Genomic DNA, 23,347 nt, shown 5'->3' with positions numbered 1-23,347 from the left:
GCCCCCTCCGGTCCCGCCGCCCTCGCCCCTCCTGCCGAGCTGTCTGCCCTGCACGGCGCCCACATCCCTGTCTGGGGCATCATGCTCACCCTGCAGGCGTGTGCCCAGGCAGACCGGCTAGCACCACCTGTGCCCTCAGGAGCACTTCTGATGCCCGCAGCGTGGAGGCCAGGGCGGAGCACCGCCTGCCCTGCTCAGCCCCCCAGGGCAGAGGATCACCTGCTCTCAGCAAGCTCGGCCGTGGGCTTGACCCAGGTGAGAGGACCTAGGGCTCTGGGGGCAGGTCTCAGCTAACTGCGACGTGAGGACCATAGTTCTGTCTTTCCAGCCAGCCGTGTCCGAAGCCACATGGGGCGAGGAGGGCGCACCTGGCCCCCGGGAGGTCACGTGAAGCCCACAGCTGGAGACACACGAGCCCGCACGTGACGGGGTCAGGGACGGATCCTGCCCGTGAGGCCACATCGCCAGCCTCATCCCCGCCGTGGCCTGGACCAGCCCGCCACCTCCCAGAAGCCTGTCGCGGTCCCCAGCAGGGAGGTGGGGGCCGGCTGCCTGTAAGGAGGGCCTACGGAGTAAAGAGCAGACGCGCCACACTGCTGGCCCAGGCAGCCCGGTGGCCATTTATTCACCCGCGTGGCCGAGCCGCTCTGTCGGGAAGCAGCAGGCGGGCGGCACGGACACCCAGACGGGAGGGGCCTGCTGTCAGCCGTGCCGAGTGCCCCGCGGACGCCCAGACGGGAGGAGCCTGCTGTGAGCCGTGCCGAGTGCCCCGTGGACGCCCAGACGGGAGGAGCCTCTGTCACTCGCGTGCAAGCCCCCCGAGGCCTGCAGGCCCTGCAGGGAGACAGGGCCACTGTGAGGGGCCGCGGGGGCTCTCGCGCTGGGCTCCGGCTGCTCCCTGGGCCCCGCCTACCTGGACGCTGCCTCTGCATCAGCCCTGAGACACTGATGGGCTGCCTGGGTGCTGCCCCTCTGCCCGCCGCAGGCGCCGGGCTCTGCCTTGGCCACTCACGGGGCATCTGCAGGGCCGGGATCCTAGCAGCAAATTTGATAGATAAAATCAGCAGTGACTTTGACTGCGTGGTCTTTCAAGGGTCGGTTGCGTCTCAGTTTCGAAGGGCACACGGCCGGCCTGGGGCCACAGGTCCAGCGGGAGCAGCCCCCACACAGCGCCCAGCAGGCAGCCTCACGGGAGGCCCGGTCTGGACTGTGGTGACCCTAGCAGGGTGCCGAGAACCGCTGCTCACTCACGGGGCCCAGCATCCACATGGGTCTCCCAGGGTCCTCTGTGCTGATGCTGAGAAAGGCAAGGTACAGCCGGGAAGTGGAGCCGGGGGCATCTCCCTGAGGGTCAGAGGGCACGGAGCGGGATGGGGCTGGCTGTCTGCGGGTCAGAAGGTGTGCATAAGGGGGCTGGTTTCCTGGGGATCAGAAGGCATGGAGTAGGGGGACCGACTCCCTGGAGGTCAAAGGGCATGCACCTGGGGGCTGGCTGTCTGGGGGTCAGAGGGCACGAAGCAGACCCCTGACATGGAATGGGGTGAGTGGCCTCGGAGGTTTGGGTTGCGGCCCGAGTCTAGGCAGGCGAGGGGATGGCTTTGTCAGTCACAGGCAGGGGGCCAGAGGTCTGGAGGCCAGGGATCTGGGCGGTGCTAAATGGCAAAGTGGAGACAGGCTCTGGGTGAGGAGTGAGGGAAAGAAGGGTCTGCCGTCTGCAGAAACTGCCTGCACTCCCAGGGCTGAGGAGCCCCCGGGGGAGGTGGCCCACGCCTGGCGCGTCTGCCGCTGCACATGGTGTCACTGGGCCGGGCATGCTGTGGGCCCTTCCAGCTGGAGCCCCTCGGGCAGCACCTGCAGAACGGCTACCTGCCTGCCGGGGACCCTGCCACCCCCGGGGCCCTGCAGCCAGGATGGGTCCTCCAGGGTGTTCGTGATGGTGGCCCATGTCGCCTTTCAGCTTCAAGAACGTGAAGCGGTGCCCACAGCACAGCCTCCCTCAGAGCCCGGGATGGGACTGGCAGGGTCCCGGCGCCCCCCAGAAACCAAGGGTGGGACCTACCTGGGTGCCTGAGGCTCGCTGGAGCATCGGGGCGTCAGGCCAAGGTGCTGAGGGCGGTGGGCGATGCTGCCTGCAAGGACAGATCGGGGGGCTGTGCCCATTGCCGCCCCCAGCCAGGACCCCCCGAGCTCCCGTCTTCTCGCCCGAGCAGGCGGTCTGAGGCCACTGCCCCCCGCGCCGCTGCCCACGGCTCCGTTCGGGAAGGACGCTCCTGTGTGTGGCAGCTCTCGGCCCACGTCTGGACCTGTCACCCCGAAGGCCACTGGCAGGGAGGCCCCTCTGGCTCTGAGGAGGGCAGCAGCCACAGGCAACGTCAGGCGCTGGGACCACTGTGCGGTCTCCACCCAAGGCACGGAGGCTTACCCTCTGACTTCTGCCGTTGACCCCTCCCGGCTAGTAAGAAGCTTCTGTTAAAGATGTAAATGGTCCCTGGCGTGCTTCAGCCACACCAGGGGGCAAGTATGAAAAAAACTGTTCTTTCGAATACCTGAATTCTCCTGCATCTCAGTTCTGGAGTTGCATCAGGAGGAAGTGGGAAAAAGAAGACACCAGCGTTTAGCTGAGGCTCTGTGTCCCCTCGCGTACCCCTTCCGTGACCAACCTGGACCAGAGAGGGTGACTGCCTCTCCCTCCCACGGCCCACGGAGGTCTCATCTCTCTGCCTGGGGCAGTGTGCACTGTGAAGACACAGCCCACTGCGGGTTGCCGCAGGAGACCCCCAGAATGGCTGAGAGCCAGGATGAACCATCTCAACAGCTGCGTTCATCACGCCTGCTGTTTCTGGGGCTTTACAGGGTCTGACAACCTGGGGCCTCACTGACCCTGGAGGGACGGCCCCCCTTCCCCGCCGCTCCAGGTGGGCTGGCTCTCAGAGGTGGGCCCACTGTGCCCGTGACGCGTGCGTGCCTCTGACGTGAGAGCAGCCAGGCCAGGGCTGGCTCCTGTCTGTGGAGACACTCAGCCCAGACAAGTGGGGCGGCCTTGCCACCCGCCAGCCTGTGTGCCCCGCCGCCCCTCCCAGCCCCCGCCCCGGCTCTGGCCCAGGCCTGCACCCGCGTCTCCCAGGAAGCCCTGCAGCCTGCTCCCGGGGACTGTGAGTCTGTGCTGCCCGCGGCTCCCACCCTGCTGGCCTCCCAGAGAAAACCGCGTGTTCGGTCTCACACGCTCGCGCCCCGATGGCCAGCGGCAGCAGTCTCTCACCTGTGCTTTACACGACTCTGTGGGGACGACTATTGTTAACACCGCCGAGAACCCCAAGGCCCTAGGAGGTGAACTCACGGGCTGTGTGGGTAGCGGTCTGAGCCCAGGAAGACAGGTGCCAGGCCCACAGTTGGTGGTCTTTCGGATCTTGCCTGAGAATCAGGGACCCTGGGGTCTCTGTCCTGAGGGTGCTAACCCCAGCGCCCAGCAGGCCAGGCGGCGGCAAGGCCGGGTGGCACCGAGCAGCTGTTGCAGAGCTGGAGCTGCGGCCCAACTAGAGGCCAGCGGCCCGCTGAGGACGTCCCCCGGTCTGGGCCAGGGTTCAGTTCAGGAACACAGGGGGCGTGACTGAGGGAGTCTGGCAAGACTTCCTTTTGAAAAATGCAGATGGAGACCATGTTGACACTTAAAGAGGGGACGTCTCACTGCTGGGCACGCAGCGTGCTCGCGCCCGTGATGCCAGGACAGGGTCCCCTGGACAAGACCCTGGGCGCCGACAGCTGGGGGACCAAGGTGCATGGGCTCATGGATGGGAACCCGGAAGGGGGTCGAGCCACGGTCCTACGGCTTCCATTCTTCCAGGAGTGTTTGCCAAGAACTGACTTCAGCTGCCACGGAGCTGAAATCTGTGAGGAGACTGGACCATTCCAGGACACCGCCAAGGCAGCTGACAGCCCCGCACCTGGACACCCACTGCCGCCGGGCTGGGGAGGGGGCTCCCTCGCCTGGGCTGAGAGAGGGCGGCTAGGAACCTGCGGCTTTGCATCTGGGGTCGCGAGCAGGAGGAAAGGGCACGGCGCTGTGGCCAGCACGCAGAACCCCAGACCAGCCACAGCCCTCCCGGAAGAGTAGGAAGAGGCCTCAAGACTTGCACCATTTTGAAAAGCCTTCCAAAATGAGCAAAGGGTGGAGAGTCCTCAGCAAAGAGAGTATCTCCTCACACATGGGGACACAGGGACATGAGCACAGGGTTGATGGCGACTCCTGGTCAGAAACTCGGGGCCAGACAACAGGACGACCCTGCACGGTGCCGCCAGGTGAGACTCTGCCCAGGGAGCGTGTCCTCAAATGAAGACAACGCTGTTCACAGGAAGCCAAAACCTAGGAGAGCTCACTGCTGGCCAAGCTGCCCCACAGTGAAGTCGTGCTTGGGTGGGAGAGTGACGCCACAGGCACGCGGCTCTGAGGGGAAGGAGGCGGGTGCAGACGCCCGTGGAGCGGGCCTGACTCCTCCTGCCTCTAAGACAGTGAGCGTCTCTAAAGGGGGCACGAGAGCCGGGCTGTGGGCTCTTGTCACCTGTGGCTCCAGGTCATCAGAGCCTCTTGGATTGGGGGGAAACTACTTGATCAGAACTCGGTCGGGTGGCAAGAGAGGCTACGGCTCCCCAGGCACGAGAACCACAGGCCGGTGTCTCCCGGTCGGCTTGGCTCCCTGCAGGCTCGGCTTCAGCCAAGACCATCTCTGTTTCCTAGTCCCGAGGCGGGCGTCCCAGGCAGGGCACAGGCAGGTCTGGGTCCTGGAGATCCGGCGGATCCCAGTTACCGCCTGCAGACGCGCCTTCGGGCTGTGTCCTCACGTGACCTCTTCCCGTGTGTGCATCTCCCAGGGAGGACACGGATCCAACCGGATTAGGTCCCACCCTCAGGGCGGCGCTGACCTCCAGAAAACCCCAGCTCCAAACACAGCCTCGAGGGACACAGTCCACAGCAAATGGCGCGCTGAGCGCGGTGAAAGCCAGTGGCGGCAGCTGAGGGGATTCGGACACACACGGAGCCCCACACGGCAACGAGAACACAGCACAGACGCCAGTCCAGGCCCACTCACAGCCGTGCTGGCCCAGCGACCGAACGCTCGACGCAGAGGCGCAGATCACGAGTACGACCCAACCACGCGTGTCCACGGAACACACTCTCTAGGTCCAGAGACGCAAATGGGTGAAAGCAAAGGACAAAAAGATGCCTCCTGCACACCGCACCCGATCCGGAATTCCACGAGGAAAATTCCACTGTCAGATAACTCATTCCTCAGGCTCCAGTTCATGAAACAAGCACGAGGCTCATACGCCGAAAATGGCAGTTCTTCAGGTCACTTGGGGACCAGTAAGTAGTCAGGTCTCATTGAGGGGAATCCCTCAAACCATGAGCTCCTACAAAACCCACAGGGAGAACCTGGTCAGCGGATCTAGGGTTCACGTGGAAATGCACCGCGCTCGGCGCTCAGTCGCCAAGCCGTGTCCCACTCCTTGCGACCCCATGAACTGCAGCACGCCAGGCTTCCCTGTCCTCCACTATCTCCGAGTTTGTAAAGAATCCGCCTGCAGTGCGGGAGGCCCTGGTTCGATTCCTGTGTTGGGAAGATCCCCTGGAGAAGAGAAAGGCGACCCACTCCAGTACTCTGGACTGGAGAATTCCATGGATTCATGGGGTTGCAAAGAGTCGGCCACGACTGAGCAACTTTCACTTTCCCTTTCTTTCCGAGGAACTTTTTTTTTTTTTTTTTTAAAGCAAAGTGTTTTATTCAAAAGCTTCTCAGCACCATCTAGTTGTCAGAAAGAATGGATGATACCCCCTTTTTGTGCCCCACCCAACTCCCAATTCCAGAGGCCGGAGTTAAACCATTTGGCGAGAGCTCCCTCTAATGATTATAATTCAGATCATGGTAAGTTTTTGGTTGTTCTCTCACCCACTTTCTCTAACCCTCTACTTAACCACGACTCAAGTAGAGCCGTGTTCTCCACAGTTCAGAACAACTGGAAGGAATCATGTCGATTTTGATCAACCTCCCATTCCTGGGCTAGTCAAGGCACACAGAATTACCCTGACAAACAGACTTCAGTGATGCCGCCTCGGAGGGACAGCGACACCGTCAGGAAGCATGCAGTTTCGAGAGCTTGAATATCAGGGCACCTTCCCCCGACTCGACTCTAGGAGCAAGGCCCTCTCCAGACAGATGTCCAGCAGGTTGCAAGTGGTGCCGACATTCTGGGCCAGTACGAACTGAGGGTCAGAATTCAGTTTCTGAAGCAGAGCCGCTACCTTCTCCGAATTCAGTCCTGCTGGAATACCCGCTCCGTTCAGGGCGCCCATGCTGCCCGGCAGGGGGACGGTAGTTTTGGAGTCCTCAGGCTGGTGCCGGGACGGCACAGCACCTCGCAGACTGGGCGGTCCGACCTGCCTCTTGCACCCGGAGCACCAGCCAAGGAACATCTTTTAATGTCACGGTTATATCTACCACCTGCGGTGATTTTCAAGCCCAACAAAATAAAATCTGCCACTGTTTCCACTGTCTCCCCATCTATTTGCCACGAAATCATGGGACCAGACGCCATGGCCTTTGGTTTTGAATGTTGAGACAGGTTTTCACTCTCCTTGCTCACCCTCATTAGTAGGCTCTTTAGTTCCTCTTCACTTTCTGCCGTTCAGGTCAGGTCAGTTCAGGCGCTCAGGCGTGTCCGACGCTTTGCAACCCCACGAACCGTACCATGCCAGGCCTCCCTGTCCATCACCAACTCCCAGAGTCTACCCAAACCCATGTCCATTGAGTTGGTGATGCCATCCAACCATCTCATCCTCTGTCGTCCCCTTCTCCTCCTGCCTCCAATCTTTCCCAGCATCAGGGTCTTTTACAATGAGTCAACTCTTCGCGTGAGGTGGCCAAAGTATTGGAGTTTCACCTTCAGCATCAGTCCTTCCAATCAACACCCAGGACTGATCTCCTTTAGGAAGGACTGGTTGGATCTCCTTGCAGTCCAAGGGACTCTCAAGAGTCTTCTCCAACACCACAGTTCACAAGCATCAATTCTTCGGTGCTCAGCTTTCTTTATAGTCCAACTCTCACATCCATACGTGACCACTGGAAACACCATAGCCTTGACTAGACGGACCTTTGTTGACAAAATAATGTCTGCTTTTCAATTTGTCGTCTAGGTTGGTCATAAATTTCCTTCCAAGGAATAAGTGTCTTTTAATTTCATGGCTGCAGTCACCATCTGCAGTGAGTTTGGAGCCCAGAAAAATAAAGTCAGCCACTGTTTCCCCATCGATTTGCCATAAAGTGATGGGACTGGATGCCACAATCTTAGTTTTCTGAATGTTGAGCTTTAAGCCAACTTTTTCACTCTCCACTTTCACTTTCATCAAGAGGCTCTTTAGTTCTTCTTCACTTTCTGCCATAAGGGTGGTGTCATCTGCATATCTGAGGTGACTGATATTTTTCCTGGCAATCCTGATTCCAGCGTGTGCTTCATCCAGCCCAGCGTTTCTCATGATGTACTCTGCATAGAAGTTAAATAAGCAGGGTGACAATATCCAGCCTTGACGTACTCCTTTTCCTATTTGGAACCAGTCTGTTGTTTCATGTCCAGTTCTAATTATTGCTTCCTGACCTGCATACACGTTTCTCAAGAGGCAGGTCAGGTGCTCTGGTATTCCCATCTCGCTCAGAATTTTCCACAGTTTATTGTGATCCACACAGTCAAAGGCTTTGGCATAGTCAGTAAGGCAGAAATAGATGTTTTTCTGGAACTCTCTTGCTTTTTCCATGATCCAGCAGATGTTGGCAACTTGATCTCTGGTTCCTCTGCCTTTTCTAAATCCAGCTTGAACATCTGGAAGTTCCCGGTTCACGTACTGCTGAAGCCTGGCTTGGAGAATTTGGAGCATTAGTTTACTAGCATGTGAGATGAGTGCAGTTGTCCGGTAGTTTGAGCATTCTTTGGCATTGCCTTTCTTTGGGATTGGAATGAAAACTGACCTTTTCCAGTCCTGTGGCCACTGCTGAGTTTTCCAAATTTGCTGGCATACTGAGTGCAGCACTTTCACAGCATCATCTTTCAGGCTTTGAAATAGCTCAACTGGAATTCCATCACCTCCACTAGCTTTGTTCGTAGTGACGCTTTCTAAGGCCCACCTGACTTCACATTCCAGGATGTCTGGCTCCAGGTCAGTGATCACACCATCGTGATTATCTCAGTCGTGAAGATCTTTTTTGTAGAGTTCTTCTGTGTATTCCTGCCACCTCTTCTTAATATCTTCTGCTCCTGTTAGGTTCCTACCATTCCTGTCCTTTATTGAGCCCACCTTTGCATGAAATATTCCCTTGGTATCTCGAATTTTCTTGAAGAGATCTCTGGTCTTTTCCATTCCATTGTTTCCCTCTATTTGTTTGCTTTGATCACTGAGGAAGCGATCTCTCCTTACTTCTTTATCTCCTTATCTCATCTCTCCTTGCTATTCTTTGGAACTCTGCATTCAAATGGGTATATCTTTCCTTTTCTCCTTTGCTTTTCGCTTCTGTTCTTTTCACAGCTATTTGTAAGGCCTCCTCAGACAGCCATTTCTCTTTTTTTGCATATCTCTTTCTTGGGGATGGTCTTGATTCCTATCTCCTGTACAATGTCACGAACCTCCGTCCATAGTTCATCAGGCAGTCTATCAGATCTAGTCCCTCAAATCTATTTGTTGCTTCCACGGTACAGTCATTATAGTTCTGCCATTAGGGCGGCATATCTAAGGTTACTACTATTTCTCCCAGCAATCGTGACTTCAGCTTTTGCTTCATCCAGCCCGGCATTTCACATGATGTGCTCTGCACAGAAGTTAAATGAGCAGGGTAACAATATACAGCCTTGGTGTACTCCTTTCCCAATTTTGAGCCAGTCCATGGTTTTATGTCCAGTTCTGTTGCTTCTGGACTTGCATACAGGTTTCTCAGGAGACAAGTAAGGTAGTCTAGCATTCCCATCTCTTGAAGAATTTTCCAGTTTGTTGTGATCCACAGTCAAAGGCTTTGTGTTTTTCCTTTGATCCATAAGGTAGTTATAATTGTGTTTTCAAATATTTTATTCTTAGATTTTTTCTTTTGCTGATTTCCAACTTAATTCCACTTTGGCCCCAAGATAACCTCTGTGTAAACAGTTCTTCCCAAGTGTCAGGGCCTGTCTTATACCCCACTGCAAGGTCCTCTTCACAGAACATCCAATCTGACCCACTGCTCGCAGAGGCACCTGAGTTGTGTCTCAGCCTGTCTGCACCTCCGGGCATGAGGCAGGTCCCCCGCAGACCGCGCACAGCAGGCGGAGGTCTCTGCCCTGGTGGGCACTCACACCAGACACTGTCCAAGGCCGACGCTGCGTGTCCACTTCACTGCTTGTTTCTGCCTCTGAGCGGGAGCGTGTGCTCCCAGAACGCACTTGGCTCCTCCCAGCACCTGTCAGCCTCTGCTTCGGGCACCTGCACTGCGGTCTGGGGTGGACACCTTCGTGAGCACTGCGCCGTCACCACGAGGCTCCCTGCGCTGCTGGTGGGTTTCTCGGGCGTCATCCAGTGTGGGGTCACTCCTTTCACCCTGACTGCATCTGCGCTGCCGCTGGAGCGCGTCTCAGGGGTGGGGTCGCCTCTTCACTGGCAGGCCGGCCGCTCAGCGTGGGATCAGAGGGGCCGGCGTCGGCCTGCTCCCGCCACCATGCCGTCTGCTCTCTCTGCCTCAGTGCTCTCTGCCCGTCGGCTTCTGTTGCCTTCTAAATGCTTTTTAATATAACTGCTTCCATTCCTCCAGATTTAAAACGGTCCTTTCTTGTTTTTTAAAAACTGAAGTACGGTTTACTCGCAATGTTGTCTAGTTGTAAGCATATAACTGTGTTTCGGTTACACGTTAATCTATTCTTTTCCATTATGGGCTCTTACAAGATGTTGATAGAACAAAGAGGCAACAAGGTCCTGCTGCGACAGCACGGGGAACTGCGATCACCATCGGCCAGACCCCAGGCTCCTAAGGGGAAGGTGCTCCTAGCAGCAGGCTTGGTGCCTTGGGCCCGCAGACACTGACAGGAGACCGACCCCTGCAGGGAAGTACCAAGGTGGGGGCCCAGAATGCCCAGTGCCCAGAAGGCAGGCCGCCTCCATCGCCGATGGAATGGGCCAGCAGGAAGCAGGCAGTGCTTGGCGACGGGGAGAGGCGGCTTCACGGGGCTGAGTGGCGCTGCGTCCACGGAATAAGCGGCTGGGACCCTGACTGGTAGACACGCCAGCTGCACAGGACGGAGGTGGGCAGGAGGCGCGGAAGCGCCTGGGCGCAACTGCCAGCCTGAGACCCCAGGAGCGCGTGGCAGGGAGACGGGAAGGCGCAGGCCTGACCTGCACCCACGGTTGCTTCTGAGGCTGGGCAGAAGGAAACCAAGTGCCAACCAGGTGCTCAGGTGCCAAGGGGGCACCGACAGGCCCTGGACGAGGCAGGGCAGAACACCCACACCTCAGGGGTGACGCTCAGGGCCTCAGCCTCAGCAAGAGGACAGGAAGCCAAGGGCAAACGTGCGGCAGCCGCGGGGAGAGCGAGCTAAGGCGCTGAGGCTGGAGAGGAGCCAGCGCTCGGCTCACGCGGGTGCGCTTCCACAACGACACCGAGGGATCTTCCAGGGAGGGACTCGGGGAGGACAGCGTGAGCCTGAGCCTGAGCCTGGTGCTCACGCTGACCCCAGGAAGGGCCGGGCGCTCACCCGCGGCCACGCCGACAGCCACCAGGAGGCACGGCGGCACTGGCGCTGAGGCAGGACAGCAGGGCAGGAGCGGCCGCTTTGGGGGCAGGGTAGGCCTTGCGGCAGGTGAGGTCTGGGCGAGGCGAGGCGTCTCCACTTACCCATGCGCCCGTCCCGAGGTGGGCTGAGCAGGGAGATCCGCGGCGGGCCAGTGGCGACCTCAGGCTGCCTCATAAAGAGAAAGTGACCGCTGACGCTCCAGACTGGCTCAGGAGCAGAGACTGTCCCTGTTTGCTAAGAACACAGATCCTCAGTCGCACCTGCCTGACACACGGCACCGTTGTGTGTGGGAACGCGGCCGCTGGCGGCTTTGCGCCTGCCGCCCCAGGGGCCCAGGTGGTGAGTGGATGAAGGCTCCACTGGTGACTTTAAGGATCTCACAAGAGGAAAAGTAAACGAAGTTCTTGGCTGGCATTAGGAATTCGAAAAGCCTGAGTAATCCTCACTTTGGGAGCGTCTCATCACCTTGAAATCCAGATGCTGACAGACACTGGCAGGCGGTGGTGAGGGCAGGCCCACTCTGCACTGCGCACCCACCAGGCGGGGCCCCACCCCACCCTGCGGCCCGGAGCCCTCCCACTGAGTGGTAGGGCCTGGTGGGGGGCACACACCTGCTGGGGGCCAGGAGCCTGGGCCTGGCACTGCTGCTGCTGCCTGCCAGCCACCAGCCCCATGACGCCAACGCGCCCTCGCCCTGCCCCCGTGCCTGTCACCACAGTGCTCCTTTGCTCCAGCGTCACGCGGTGAGCACCAGCTGTGGCGGCCTCAGTCCAGGACCCCCTCTGCCAACAGCCCCACCCCAGCCTCACCTCTGCTGGCAGGATGACAGCCTCGAAGAGACCCCCAACACTGCAAGTGGGGTCACACTGCCCAGCAACCCGGTGTCCACCCACGCAGCAGCTCCCCGCCTCTGGGCTCCAGCCCCTGCCCACCCAGCACAGGCTGACACCTCACAGAGCCCAAGGGGAGGACGGTGCTGGCTCCACGTGACCCTCACTCACCGCCGAGGCTGCGGTGCGGCTGGCTGTGAGCAGACCCCACCCCACAGCCTTCCCACGGCTGCTGCGCTCAGAGCCCCTCCGGTTTGGGCCCCTCCCGGGCCCTCTCTGCCCCCTGCTCCCCACCCCCACCTCTGGCCTGTCCTGTACTTGGTGCCCCGTGTCCGTCACGGGCCGACTCTGAGAGGTTAGTCACAGCACGGGGACAAAATTGCTCCCGTCGGGCAGAATCCAAGCGTCCTCTCTCACAGGCCCAGGCCCTCTGTTCGCGTGAGGGTCCGTGACGGTACACAGGAAGACTTTGCAGGCGCGGGGCGTCCAGTGCCCAGGCTGGAGAGGGCGTGAGCACAGCAGCAGCAGGAACTGAGGCGTCACGAGGCCACCGGGCCAGCAAGAGAGGGGGTACCCCCACCCAGGCCGTACCTCAGCCTCCCCATCAGGCCTCTCCTTGGAGCTGCCTGGCGACCGGCTGCCTCTGCGCATGTGCCATGGGACAGCTATCCACGCCGGGAAAGACCACCCGTGCAAAGCGCCTGGGGCCACACGCGTGAAGTCAGTATGCTCACCTTTCTTCTCGGAGAGGGCGTGAAGTCGACTTCCATGGACTCTGCCCTGTTACACAGACAGCGAGACAGCCACGGGTGACTGCACTGAGGTGACAGAAACACATACGCACACACGTGCAAATGCGCACACACGAGGCCCTGCGGGCCCCTCCCTACAGCTGCTCAGCACTCCCAGAGTGCGGTGATCACAGCCCCGCCCAGGCCAGCAAGGCCCACAAAGCAGACACACTTGCCCAAGACACGGAGGCGCCCACCGTGCGGCTAGAAGGGCCCTCCTGTCTCCAGCCCCCGTCCATCCCAGGAAGGGCCCCTTGGCTCCTCCTCGCCACCTGCACCGTCCCTGGGCTCCCCCACCTCCTGCCGGATGTCTGGGGCGGGACCACTACCTCTGTCCACCCTATGGCCCGGCCCACGTTTCACGCGTGCAGCGCTCAGTCACGCCAGCTCCCTAATTAACCTGCTCCAGGCTGGCGGGGACAGGCCAGGCCTCCTCGCAGGAGCACAGGGCAGCTAGGAGGGGGCCTCGCTCTCCGCTTTCTGAAGAGCTGGGGACAGGGGTGTGGCCTGCCGGGCGCGGCCAGGGCACCCCCATCAGCCTTGCTGCCCACGGGCCCAAGCGCACACTTCCAAGAAAAGCACTTCACCAGGGGCTCTAGGTCCCAGAGGCTGCCACCGGTCACCCCTCCCATCCCAGTCAAGGAAGGGCCCAGCCCGGTCACGTGGCCACCCCGCCCACCCCTCTGCTTGGAGACGGGAGTGGCGAGGGTGGGGCGCCTGCGCCCAGTGCCTACGCTGGGGGTGGGGGCTGAGGACGCAGACCTCTCAGAGGCTGACGAGCCACGGGGCTGGAACAGAAGAGGTCCACTCGGCTTTGCAGAAGGTGCTGTGACGAGAGACCCAGTGCTGGAGCCACGGGCGGACCCAGCACCTCTGCCACCCTCCCCCTTCTAGGCGTCACTTCACTTACTTGAAGCTGCAGTTTTTACTGTGCTGAAAGCTGTTTGTTGTGATGACCTCACCCTAAATAGATGGAGAAAAGGCGTTATTGAATCGCAAACGTTTACATCCAGATAATTCCTTCCAACCTGAAGTAAAGAAACAGAAAGGACCCATTTCTCCATGACACGCTCTGGCCCCTCCTCACCTCGGGAACCTGCACGGGCCTGGTCCACCCCAGAGGGGCTCCCGAGTCCCCAGAACACACAGCAGACAGCGCTGAGAACACAGTGGGCGCTCCCTAGAAGCCTGCTGAGCAGGACCGGCTGCTGGGCCCAGCTCCCAAAGGACATTCGTGCCTGCTTCCAGGTGACCTCGTGAAACAAGTTGGGTGCTGGTGTGTGGGGTGGACAAGCGTCCACGGTCCCCGAGACAGAGCCAGAAGCAGAGACACCACCGGGGCAGGTGGGAAGACCCGGGCGCGTGTGGTCTGGGGTGAGGGTGCCAGCTGTGGGGGCTGGGGGCACAGGTTCCTCCTGGAGGGAGATGTAAGCCACACCAGTGCAAGCGGAGTGAAGTGGTCAGTGGGGGGGCCTGGCCCAGAACCCCCCGCGCCACAAGCAGCCCACCCGGAGATGGAGGGAAACAGGCAAACTCGAATCTGGAGACACCAGGCCTTCTCACCCGCCCTGCGTCCCCTCCCCCCCGCATGCCCCCAGGACTCACCTCTGCAGCTGCTCCACCCGCAGTGTCGACTTCCTGAGGGACTCCTCCAACTGAGAAATCTAAACACAATTGAATGACTTCCTATCACCACACAGGCCGGTGAGAGTTTAGCGGGAACAAGTGAATTCTCAAGTTCTTAAGCCAGGCATCAGAGTGCAGGTGGCGTGGCCGAGGCCCTCGCACTTTCTGTGAGGATCTGCACCAATCCCACTTCGCTTTTTTGGCGACCCACTCCAGTGTTCTTGCCTGGAGAGTCCCAGGGACGGCAGAGCTTGGTGGGCTGCCGTCTCTGAGGTCGCGCAGGGTCAGACACAACTGAAGCGACCCAGCAGCAGCAGCAGGCCACCAGGTGTGTTGGAAACCGGCTCCAGGAACCTCTTGGGAAGTGCACAGCCCGGCCTGGCACCACCCTGCCCCGCGGAGCAGCCTTCGGGCAGAGCGCCCCTGGTGCCCACCCACTGCTCCTCTCCACCCGCACGGCCCAATAGGAGGCTTCAACCCAAGTTACAGCTGAAGTGCCACATTTGTTTTCCCTGAAGCTTTATTTTTCTTCTTTAGAGTTTCAAAACCAAGCGAGGAGGATGCTTTGGGGATAAGCAAATGCGTACTAAACCTCCTTTTGTGAAGATCGGTCAGAACAACTTTATGCTCACATTTATCAAAAAGCACCGCAGAAACCACGGTTTGACCATGGGTCTGTAGTGACGCCCAAGGTGGAGGCGAAACCACGCGTGGGTCCCCAGGTGGCTGCATGGCTGACCTCAGAGAGGAACCGTGCAGCGGGCTGAGCGTTTGTAGGCAGACACCACCCAGCGGCCTATGCCAGGAGGGGTAACACAGCCACCTCGCTCCCTGTGGCCCGCTGACTGGAGTTACCTTTTCTCCATAGAAGGCCAACAGTCTTCTTCTGTGCTTTTCTTGAAATTCTGAGATCTGAGAAGACAGCATGTGTCAGCTGCTGCAGAGGCTGAGGCTGGGGGCTTCCTGAAGCCCCAGCTCCTCCCCAGACACTGTCCCCCTGCTGCCCAGCAGCCAGAGCGGAAGCCGAAGACCCCAGGCTCAGTGGGCAGCCCTGGCCGGACGAGCTCTACCCAGAGGTGGCGAGCACCATGGGTTCCACGTGGAGACCACGTGGGCATGGCGGCTGCTCTGCCTCCCTTCCACGTGCTTCAGTGGTGCTCAGGACACAGGACGGGACACGACCCACATGGGCTAGTCACCATGTGCTGCCCCTCAGGTAGCAGCCACTGGATCACAGGAGCCCCCTGACCGGAACTTCACTGGGCAGGGATGCCACCAGGTAGGCTGGCAGGGCCACGCCGCTCTGAGAGCCCAGTGAGCTTTACTAGCCGGTCAAGGTCAGCAGTGCCTGAAATCACCACCACCTCTGGTCTCCAATTATGAGCCCCAACCTCCACGTCTATGGAGCAGAGCCTGGACTGTTCCTGGACGAGCCAACTGACATCAGGAGAGAATGACGGACACTTGCGGGAAGAGCGAGCTGTTCATCCATGCAGTTATCTGGCTGTGCTCAGTCCTGGTTGTGGTGTGCAGGGTTTTCCCACCTTCTTTACAGAGTGCAGAATCCGCAGTGACAGCATGCGGGATCTAGTTCCCTGACCAGGGACAGAACCCGGGCGCTTGCACCGGGATCACAGAGTCTCAGCCACTGGACCACCAGGGAGAGCTATTCTGCAACCTTGGGCTTTTCAGACGACAACCACCCTCTTGAAACACTGAACTGTTTAGGCCTAATTCTTGCTGTCATCTGTGCACAGCTGAGAGACAGCGCAAATAATACTAAGCAGGCTGGTCGGGGCAACATCATATAAGCGCCCCCCCAGTCACTCCCTGCCGCCAGGGCGCTACCCCTAGGCGTGCAGACGGCAGGGCATGCTCCCAAGGCTCCCTGATCTGGTCCAGACGGAGCGAAGAAGTCCTTCTGACTGCCTCAGGGTGGGGAGCCGCAGGTGGACGGCAAACACCCTCCCAGGGCCCTTGCTGCTCTGGCTACTGCCTTGTCGGAGGGGTTCAGAGCCCTCACCGTCGGGGACCCACCCCACGGGACAAGGGCGCGTGTCTCCACCGAGAGGTGGGGCAGTGGACACAAGCTCTGCCTGGAGTGCCCGCCCGTGGAGAGGGTGACGGGAGGGTGCCGAGGGCTGCCGCTGCAGGAGTCCTCACTGCTCCCGAGGCCCCACCCGAAGGTTCTGGATCGCACCGAGGGCCTTCACGCCCGCTGCCCCCGCCAGGGCCCTCGCAGGCAGGCTCTGAGTCCTCACTCATCAGCCGGGGACTGTTTCTGCGTCTCCCTCTGCCTCCCCCGGGCGGGACTGGAGGTGAGGGCCGTGCCCCCGGGAGGGGCCTGAACAGGTCTAAAGCGCCCTTCCCATCACTGAAGCAAGACAAGGTGACAGTCACCTCTCTCAGCTCACTCCTCCGAGGGCCCCATGCTCAGGGCAAGAGAGACCGATGTCCGAAGCTGACCTCTGAACGCATGCCTTGGGGCAGGGCCCAAACAGGAGCAGCACCGCCTCTGGGCGTGGCCCCGAGCTCCTGCTCAGCAGCGTCTGGGAGACAGTCATGGGGAACCCCACCTGAGGCACTGGGCCCAGCAAGGCCCGTGGACAGGCCGCTTCCAAGGGGGACCTTGGTGAGGACAAGCACGCAGGGCTCCGAGATTCAGATCCATCAGGACAGGAGAGGCCATAGCAGGAACAGGGCCATGGGCAAAGCTGACCGTGGGCAAGAGGCCGGGGAAGGGGTGGTCCCTGAGCAGCAGGTGGGAGCAGCCCCACTGAGGGCAAGGGCTTCGGGTGTGCTCGGGTGTAGCCACGCACCACCTGCCCTGGGTGGGGGCCAGCCTCGGGATTCAGTGTTGGCCTGACCGACAGAAACAAAACAAAACAGGGCTTGAGCCCCAGCTGGAGCGAGACAGAAGTGAGCCTGAAGAGACTCGCACAGAGGCTGCAGGCTATGCCGCCAGCAGCCCACCAGGGGTCGCGAAGGAAGCTGAGGAGCTGGCCATGGCCACGCCCCCTGGAGCCCGGGACGGTGGGAGGACACGTGTCCTCGGGCCAGGTTATGGTCTGGGAGCAGCACAGGCCGAGGGCGTCGGTACTGAGGGGTCAGGAGAGGACGCGCAGGCACGAGGGGTCAGGAGAGGGTGTCAGGAGATGCAGCCCCCTGCCCGGTGTCTGGACGCCCCCGTCCCACCTTCCAGACCCAGAGCTGCGGCCCAGCCCTCAATCCCCGAGGCAGCGTGGGCGTCCTGCCCGAGCAGCCGCTGTGTCTCTCGCCTTCAGACACGGGAGTGGTGCCCGGCCTTCCCAAAGTGGGGGCGGGCGCAGACTGGACTCCCACCCCACCTCCAGGGCCTGGGAACTTACCTGGGAGGTCTCCTTGGCGTACTTCCTGCACAGGCCGTCTATGCCCATGAAGAGCGCCTGAATGTCGGAGTCCGTCTGAAAGAGAAAAGGCTGCTTCTGCCGACACTGCCTCCAGGCCCAGAGGGCCGCAGCGCTTCAGGGCCGAGACCGGCCAGGACACCATCACAGCGGCTTCCAGGGACACCGAGGACGCGGGGTGTGGGTGCAGGGCAGCGCCACCTCCTAGGGGACCAAGGGTGGCGCTGAGGAGTTTCAGGCGGCTGGGGTTGGGGCAGCTGGGTACAAAGGAAACGGTGGAATCAGAAGCAGGAAGAGCAACGGGCACAGTCTCTAACTCTCACAAGTATGTGTTGTCACTTCGGCGTAAACATGACGAGAGAGGGTGCGTGAACCGGCACCTGCCCGGGCACACCGCCTGCAGGCAGGCCTGCCTCTCCTCTCCCCCCACCGCCCCCCCCGCCCCGGCAGCACCAGGGACACAGGGGCGCAGACAAGGGCACACACGGGCCCATGCACGGTGGAGTGACGGTCGTGCTGCACTCAGGGAGAGAGGCCCGCAGGAGCAGTCAGGAAACACTCGAGGGGCCAGGGCCCCAGGAGCTGCTGGAGGACCTTGTGGAGGGGAGGGGGCGGCCGCTTCATTGGAGACGGGGGCAGCTGCTTTGCAGGTGGGGGCAGCTACAGGGGAAACGGCCCCAGACTCTGCTCAGAGCAGGGGCTGGGAAGGGCGCCGGCAGGGCAGGGGCCTGCTGCAGGCGCTCCGAGTACACCATCTGAGACCCTGGACAGCACCCAACGCCCCAAGCCCCGTACTTCGAAGGAAACAGGACAGAAGTCTGCCCCCACCTCCAAGGGCCCCAGTGAGCCCTACACACAGCGGCAGGGACCCCAATGATGAAGACCGGACTGACGCCCACGGAGGACCAGGCCCCACAAGGAGACTTTCCCAGGCCCTGGGGGAGGCTAGGGTGTCAGTGCTGACCTGCCGGGGCCCAGGGCTTCCCTGGGGAAACAGGGATGGGGACCCCCAATGGCACAGAAGGGGCGACTGCACGCCCTATGTACGGAGAAGGAAATATTAATAGAAAAATTCTGAGTGTCATTTCATTTAATCTTTTCAACAATGTAACGAGAGCCCCAGAGCAGATGGGAAAGAGACTCTTTCAGAAGCCCACAGCTAGGATGAGAATCTGCTCTGGGTCTGCTAGACTCCAGGGCTGGGCTCACGCTAAGACACGCTGATTACTCCCTAGAAGCTTATACGGGAAAACAGTTCCTCCAAGTGTGGACTGTGGGGTATTAATATGTGCTCCTTGAAAAAGGATTCTGTCGCAAACGCATTTGAGAAGCGCCCGGTGGAGGAGGTTTAACGAAGTGATGCCTTCTTTCTATTTTGAGGGCAGTGTGGTGGCTAAGAGCCCTGGCTGGCTTTGGAATCAGTCAGCCTTGGGTTCTCAGTGCCCCTCTGTCTCTCTCTTTTTTTTGTTTGTGATGATTAGGGAGACATTTTGCGCCACCACCCTACCCTCCCATCCCACCAGGCCTCTCTTTTCCCTACTTCTAGGAATTTATGCTCCGGAAATAGTCTTACAAGTATGCAGAACTATGGTTAAAAAAAAAAAAAAATGTTCATCTTAAGACTGCAGTAGTAAAAACTGAAAAAGCCAGAAGGTTTTCCTATCACACCGGGAGCCATCTTCAGAGAATGCGAGTGCGCACTCCGGGACGTGTAGCGCCAACTGCGAAGCACCACTTTGTCAAAGTCCCACCAACACCCCGAGCAGGGCCCACACTCCTGCTTGTTGTCCTTGGGAAGCAGGAGTTGGGGACTTTCACATTCTGTTATGGTTTTCTGTTATGTTTGAGGTTTGAGGTAATTTTATGTTTGTAATCAGAAAAAGAACTTTTACAGATTAAACATCAGATCAAATACACATCTTGGGACCTAAACTTGAAGGGATCAGCTTTACTCCCTCGACCCTCTTAACTAGAATGGACCCCAGGGAGACCAACCCCACCACCATGAGGAGCTGCAGGGGCCGGCGCCCCACGCCTGTCCCCAGCAGTGCACGGGCTCTGGTGAGGAGACAGCTGTGTGAGGGATTCAGAACCACTAGTGGACTTTATACAGAAAGTCTCCGCGATCTCCTAGCACACCAAGCAAATCGACAAAAGTTGTAGACACCACAACTGAATAAAAATTGAACGTCACACTTAGAAAAAACCACCGATTAACATTAACACACTACAGACTTCAACTCACATGTTTCGAAAGTAGAACTGTACGACAAGCAACTTTACAAATCAAACATTCATCCCTTTCACCTACAAAAGAAAGCAAACTCGATTATAGTGAATAGTACCTTTAAACACACACAAATGCAGACCTTAAATTACAGTGTTTCTCGTAAGTGTACAGGATTACAGGCCTTACCGTGGACAAGCCTGGGGGCATGCACATAGTTGGAAAAGAATTATACACTAACAATTCGTTTTTTCTTATTTTCCAAATATGCTCCAAACAGTGGTCACACAGATCAACAACACTTAATCTTAGCTCAGCCCAGATTATCTCCCACAAGCATATTTTATGGGAATAAAATGGGGATAACTTAGCTGAAAATTTTAAACACTACAAAATGAAAGCTCCCCCCACCCCCACCTGACAGTTCCAGGGTTCTGCTCTCCCCTCGGCCTTGGCAGCAGCACTCCTGTGAGGGCCAGGCCGCACTGGGAGCTGAGAGTCGAGGCGGCTGGACCGCCGGCCACCCTGCCGCCCCGCCCGTGCTCAGCCTCCTCCCACCCACTCCCCCTGCCCCTCCTCCACCGCCTGGCCCTGGACCCCGCAGCGGTGGCTCCTCAGCTCCCTCGCTTCCAGCTCCTCTCTGGCCCTGCCCGGTCCTCACAGCCTCTGATCTTGGTTTCTCCACCAGGCAGCTCGGAGGCGAGGCATCTACACCCGACTGGCCCAGGTCCTCCTAGGGAGCATCAACGGCCCAGTCCCAGGGCTGTCCCCTCCACAGTCATCGCCTGAGAAAGAGGCCCCATTAGGCGTGCCTCGCTCCCCCTGCCCACACCAGGGCTGATGGGCTAGGCCCCTTTCCTGTGTCTTAGGGGACGCCTCCCCTTCCCCATCCCAGGCCTAGTCTTCCAAGGGAGGGCTCACCTCCTCTCCCACCCACTGCCTCCAAGAGGGCTCTTGCCCTCCCCACAGACCCCCTAAGCTCCACCCCAGCCCTCCCTCTCTCCTCCCAGCACCCAGCCAGCCCCTCTCTCCTCTCCGCAGGGCACTTAGGCAGGTAATCCTCACACCAAGGCCGGCGCCCTGACTGCCCTGGGCGACCTGGTTTGACATTTTGGCGGTCTCTCCCCACCCCAGCCTCCTCCAGCCCTCACCCAGCTTCTTTAGGAAAGGCTCTTCCCCAGGTGAGAACAGGCGTGTGGTTCTCCTGCCTCCGGCCCCCCCTCACTCCGGCCCCTGCAGTCCCCTCCCCGCGGCCCTCCACTGTCTGGACCACCAGACCCTTGTGCGCTCACAGCCCTTTGCGGTCTCCCTGCACGGCGGTCCCTGGCACCTCTGTTCCACACCGTGAGGTCCTGAGCCTTGCCTCAAACCTGCTATCTCCCCTGGCACTCTGGATGGCCAGGGGAGCCTCACCCCCAGTCCGGCCAGCTGCCGCCCAGACTCGTCTGCCCAACATGAGCCCTGCTTCTGTCCTGCCCTGGTGGCTGCCCTGCTCGGACACACCTCCCTGTGCTGGGCTCCGCTTCCTCCCAGAGTGCTGCCTGCCCCCTCGTCTGCCAGGATCCAGACTCGGCCAGCGCACCTGGGCACGCGCCTGTGGCACCCCGAACCCCAGAACCTGCGAGCCCAGCACCAGCGCACCTGTGGCACCACCACGGCAGACAGAGGCCGGAGGAGCGCGAGGGAAGCAGCGAGCTGGGAAACACGCCGGGCCGAGCAGGCGCGCTGGGGCAGGGGCGCGAGGGGCAAGCGTGCGCCCAGGGTCCTGAGGGAGAGGGCCAGACGCGGGCCCGCGCGGGGCGGCGTGCGGGGCGAGCCCGGCGCCGGCCGGACGCCCTGCTCAGGGCTGCCCACGGAGACGGGCGCCACTTCCGCCAGAGGGTCTTCGAGCTGGCACCGCAGGCCCGTCACCCTGAGAGAGCTCACTGCGTGCTCGTTTGGGCTCTCCTCCTGCCTGAGCCCTCTAGGTCAACAGAAGCACCTCAGAGACAGAGAAGGTCTGTCCAGGTGGCGCCGGAGGCGCGCGGGCGCTGGGCGCGCGGGGCTGCGGTGGCGGCCGGTCCCCCCGCGGCCCGCCCGGGGTCCCCCCCGCGCCGGCTCCGGGCCTCACTCCCCCGTCTCCTCTGCGGACCCCGCTTCCCGCCCCTCGCCCGCCGGGCTCCAGGCGGCAGGTGGTGCCGAGGCTGCCCCAGCCCGGAGGCCCCGCCCGGCGCCGCCAGCGCTCCCCCAGGAAGCGCGGCTCCGGGGGCCCTCGCGCCCGCCCCAGGGCGCCTCCTCAGGGCGCCGCCGCCCCGCGAGGCCGCCGCCCCGCCCTGACCTTTGCGCAGGCACGCGTCACAGTACACGTGGCCGCAGCTGGTCAGGCTGAAGCTCGACGTCGCCCGGGGCGGCTGGAAGCAGCGGTTACAGAACACCCAGCTGGCCATGTCGGGCCCAGGGCCGCGCCGCCGCCGCGCGAGAGCCGCGCGAGACCGCGCGAGACCTGCGCGAGAGCCGCGCGAGAGCCGCGCGAGACCTGCGCGAGAGCCGCGCGAGAGCCGCGCGCGGGATCTGAGCCTGGCCCGAGGGCGTGACTCCGCGCCTGCGCGCCAGGGCCTGCCGCTCCCGCCAAAAGGCGCGCGGAAGGTACCAAGGCAGGAAGGGACGGGCTCGGGGGGAGGATTACACTTTGCCGCGTCTGCGGGTGGTCTCGGCCGGACGTCAGGGAGCTGGAACGTTCAGGCGTTCCCGGCCGCACTCGCTCCAGCGCTGCAGCGCGTGGTACTCCCGGACCCGCGTGGACCCCCGGGCGGCGCCGAGGTGGGTGCGCCGAGGCCGCCGAGTCTCGGGGACCCTCCCGGGGGCCGCGGCCTCACAGAAGGCAGTGCCCGGGCGAAGGGTGGAGGGGGCCACAGGGGGCAGGACGTCTGCCAGCCTTGAGCGCACTGCGCTGGGCTGACCGGCCAGGAGGCCCCGGTTCTGTGGTGGTGGGGGAGGGGGAGGGGCCTGCAGGGCTGCAGACTGGAGGTGGGAGAGGAAGGGGCCCTGGGCCATGGGGGACCAGTGGGGTCAGCGGAACGGGAGGTGGAGGGGCGGGAAACCCTGGGGTGGGGTTCTAGGAGATCGGTGGGCCAGGACGGGGTGCCAGGAGGGCTTGGTGGATTAGGGTGGGGTGTCACTGGGGCCCAGGACCAGCTGACCCGGTCACGTGGCAAAGGTGGGCCAGGCGGAGCCAGGGCCTTGCTTGCCTCTGGCGTGAGCATATGAAAAGTCTTGACCTAGAGAAGATTGTTTCCCGTTTACAAAGAGACAGGCAAGCTGGTGGAAAGGACTGTTGTATTTTCTGTAGCTTCTAAAGGGCTTGTAATTAGAAGTTAGAGAAGGACTTCCCTGAGCGTCTAGTGGTTGCGGCTCTGGGCTTCCGGTGCAGGTGACGTGGAACCAAGATTCCGCATCCTGTGCGGTCCAAAGGAAGAAGAAAATTAGAGAGGATGAAGGGGAGCTACCTTCATATTGTTTCACGCCTCATGGAATGCCCCAAGCTCTCCGTGGAAGAGCTGTTTCGATCGCCCTGATCCAGGTGGAGGGGGATCAGGTAGGACCTGCAGAGCAAACTTAGTTCAGAGGAAGTCTCTGTGCAAAAGGAGCAAAGTGGCGTTCAGGGAAACAGGAAGACTCAGCGATTCGGGATGACTCTGGAGTGCGTTAGGGAAAATA

General features: G+C 60.6%; 1 protein-coding gene across 10 annotated transcripts; it reads right to left on the bottom strand.

The window, feature by feature from the left end:
• Positions 1-594: 594 nt before the first annotated feature.
• On the bottom strand, positions 595-22,170 carry RNF212 (ring finger protein 212). 10 transcript variants are annotated; one of them, XM_042251757.2, is made up of 12 exons: positions 21,969-22,170; positions 19,670-19,731; positions 17,407-17,481; positions 14,894-14,950; positions 14,018-14,076; positions 13,323-13,375; positions 13,175-13,238; positions 12,356-12,401; positions 10,893-11,025; positions 2,060-2,129; positions 914-1,035; positions 595-834 (listed from the first exon to the last, which is right to left on the bottom strand). In XM_042251757.2, exons 1-12 carry the CDS (start codon positions 22,075-22,077, stop codon positions 800-802), a joined length of 885 nt encoding a protein of 294 aa, XP_042107691.1. In that variant the 5' UTR covers positions 22,078-22,170; the 3' UTR covers positions 595-799. The 10 variants fall into 10 exon arrangements, with proteins under 10 accessions (XP_042107691.1, XP_042107703.1, XP_042107693.1 ...); XM_042251769.1 differs by having other exon boundaries at positions 10,893-10,956; positions 21,969-22,092; XM_042251759.2 differs by lacking the exon at positions 14,894-14,950.
• Positions 22,171-23,347: the final 1,177 nt, after the last annotated feature.

Source organism: Ovis aries, chromosome 6, assembly GCF_016772045.2.
Source record: "Ovis aries strain OAR_USU_Benz2616 breed Rambouillet chromosome 6, ARS-UI_Ramb_v3.0, whole genome shotgun sequence".
Lineage (NCBI taxonomy): Eukaryota > Metazoa > Chordata > Mammalia > Artiodactyla > Bovidae > Ovis > Ovis aries.
This window is presented reverse-complemented; position numbering and strand designations above follow the sequence as displayed.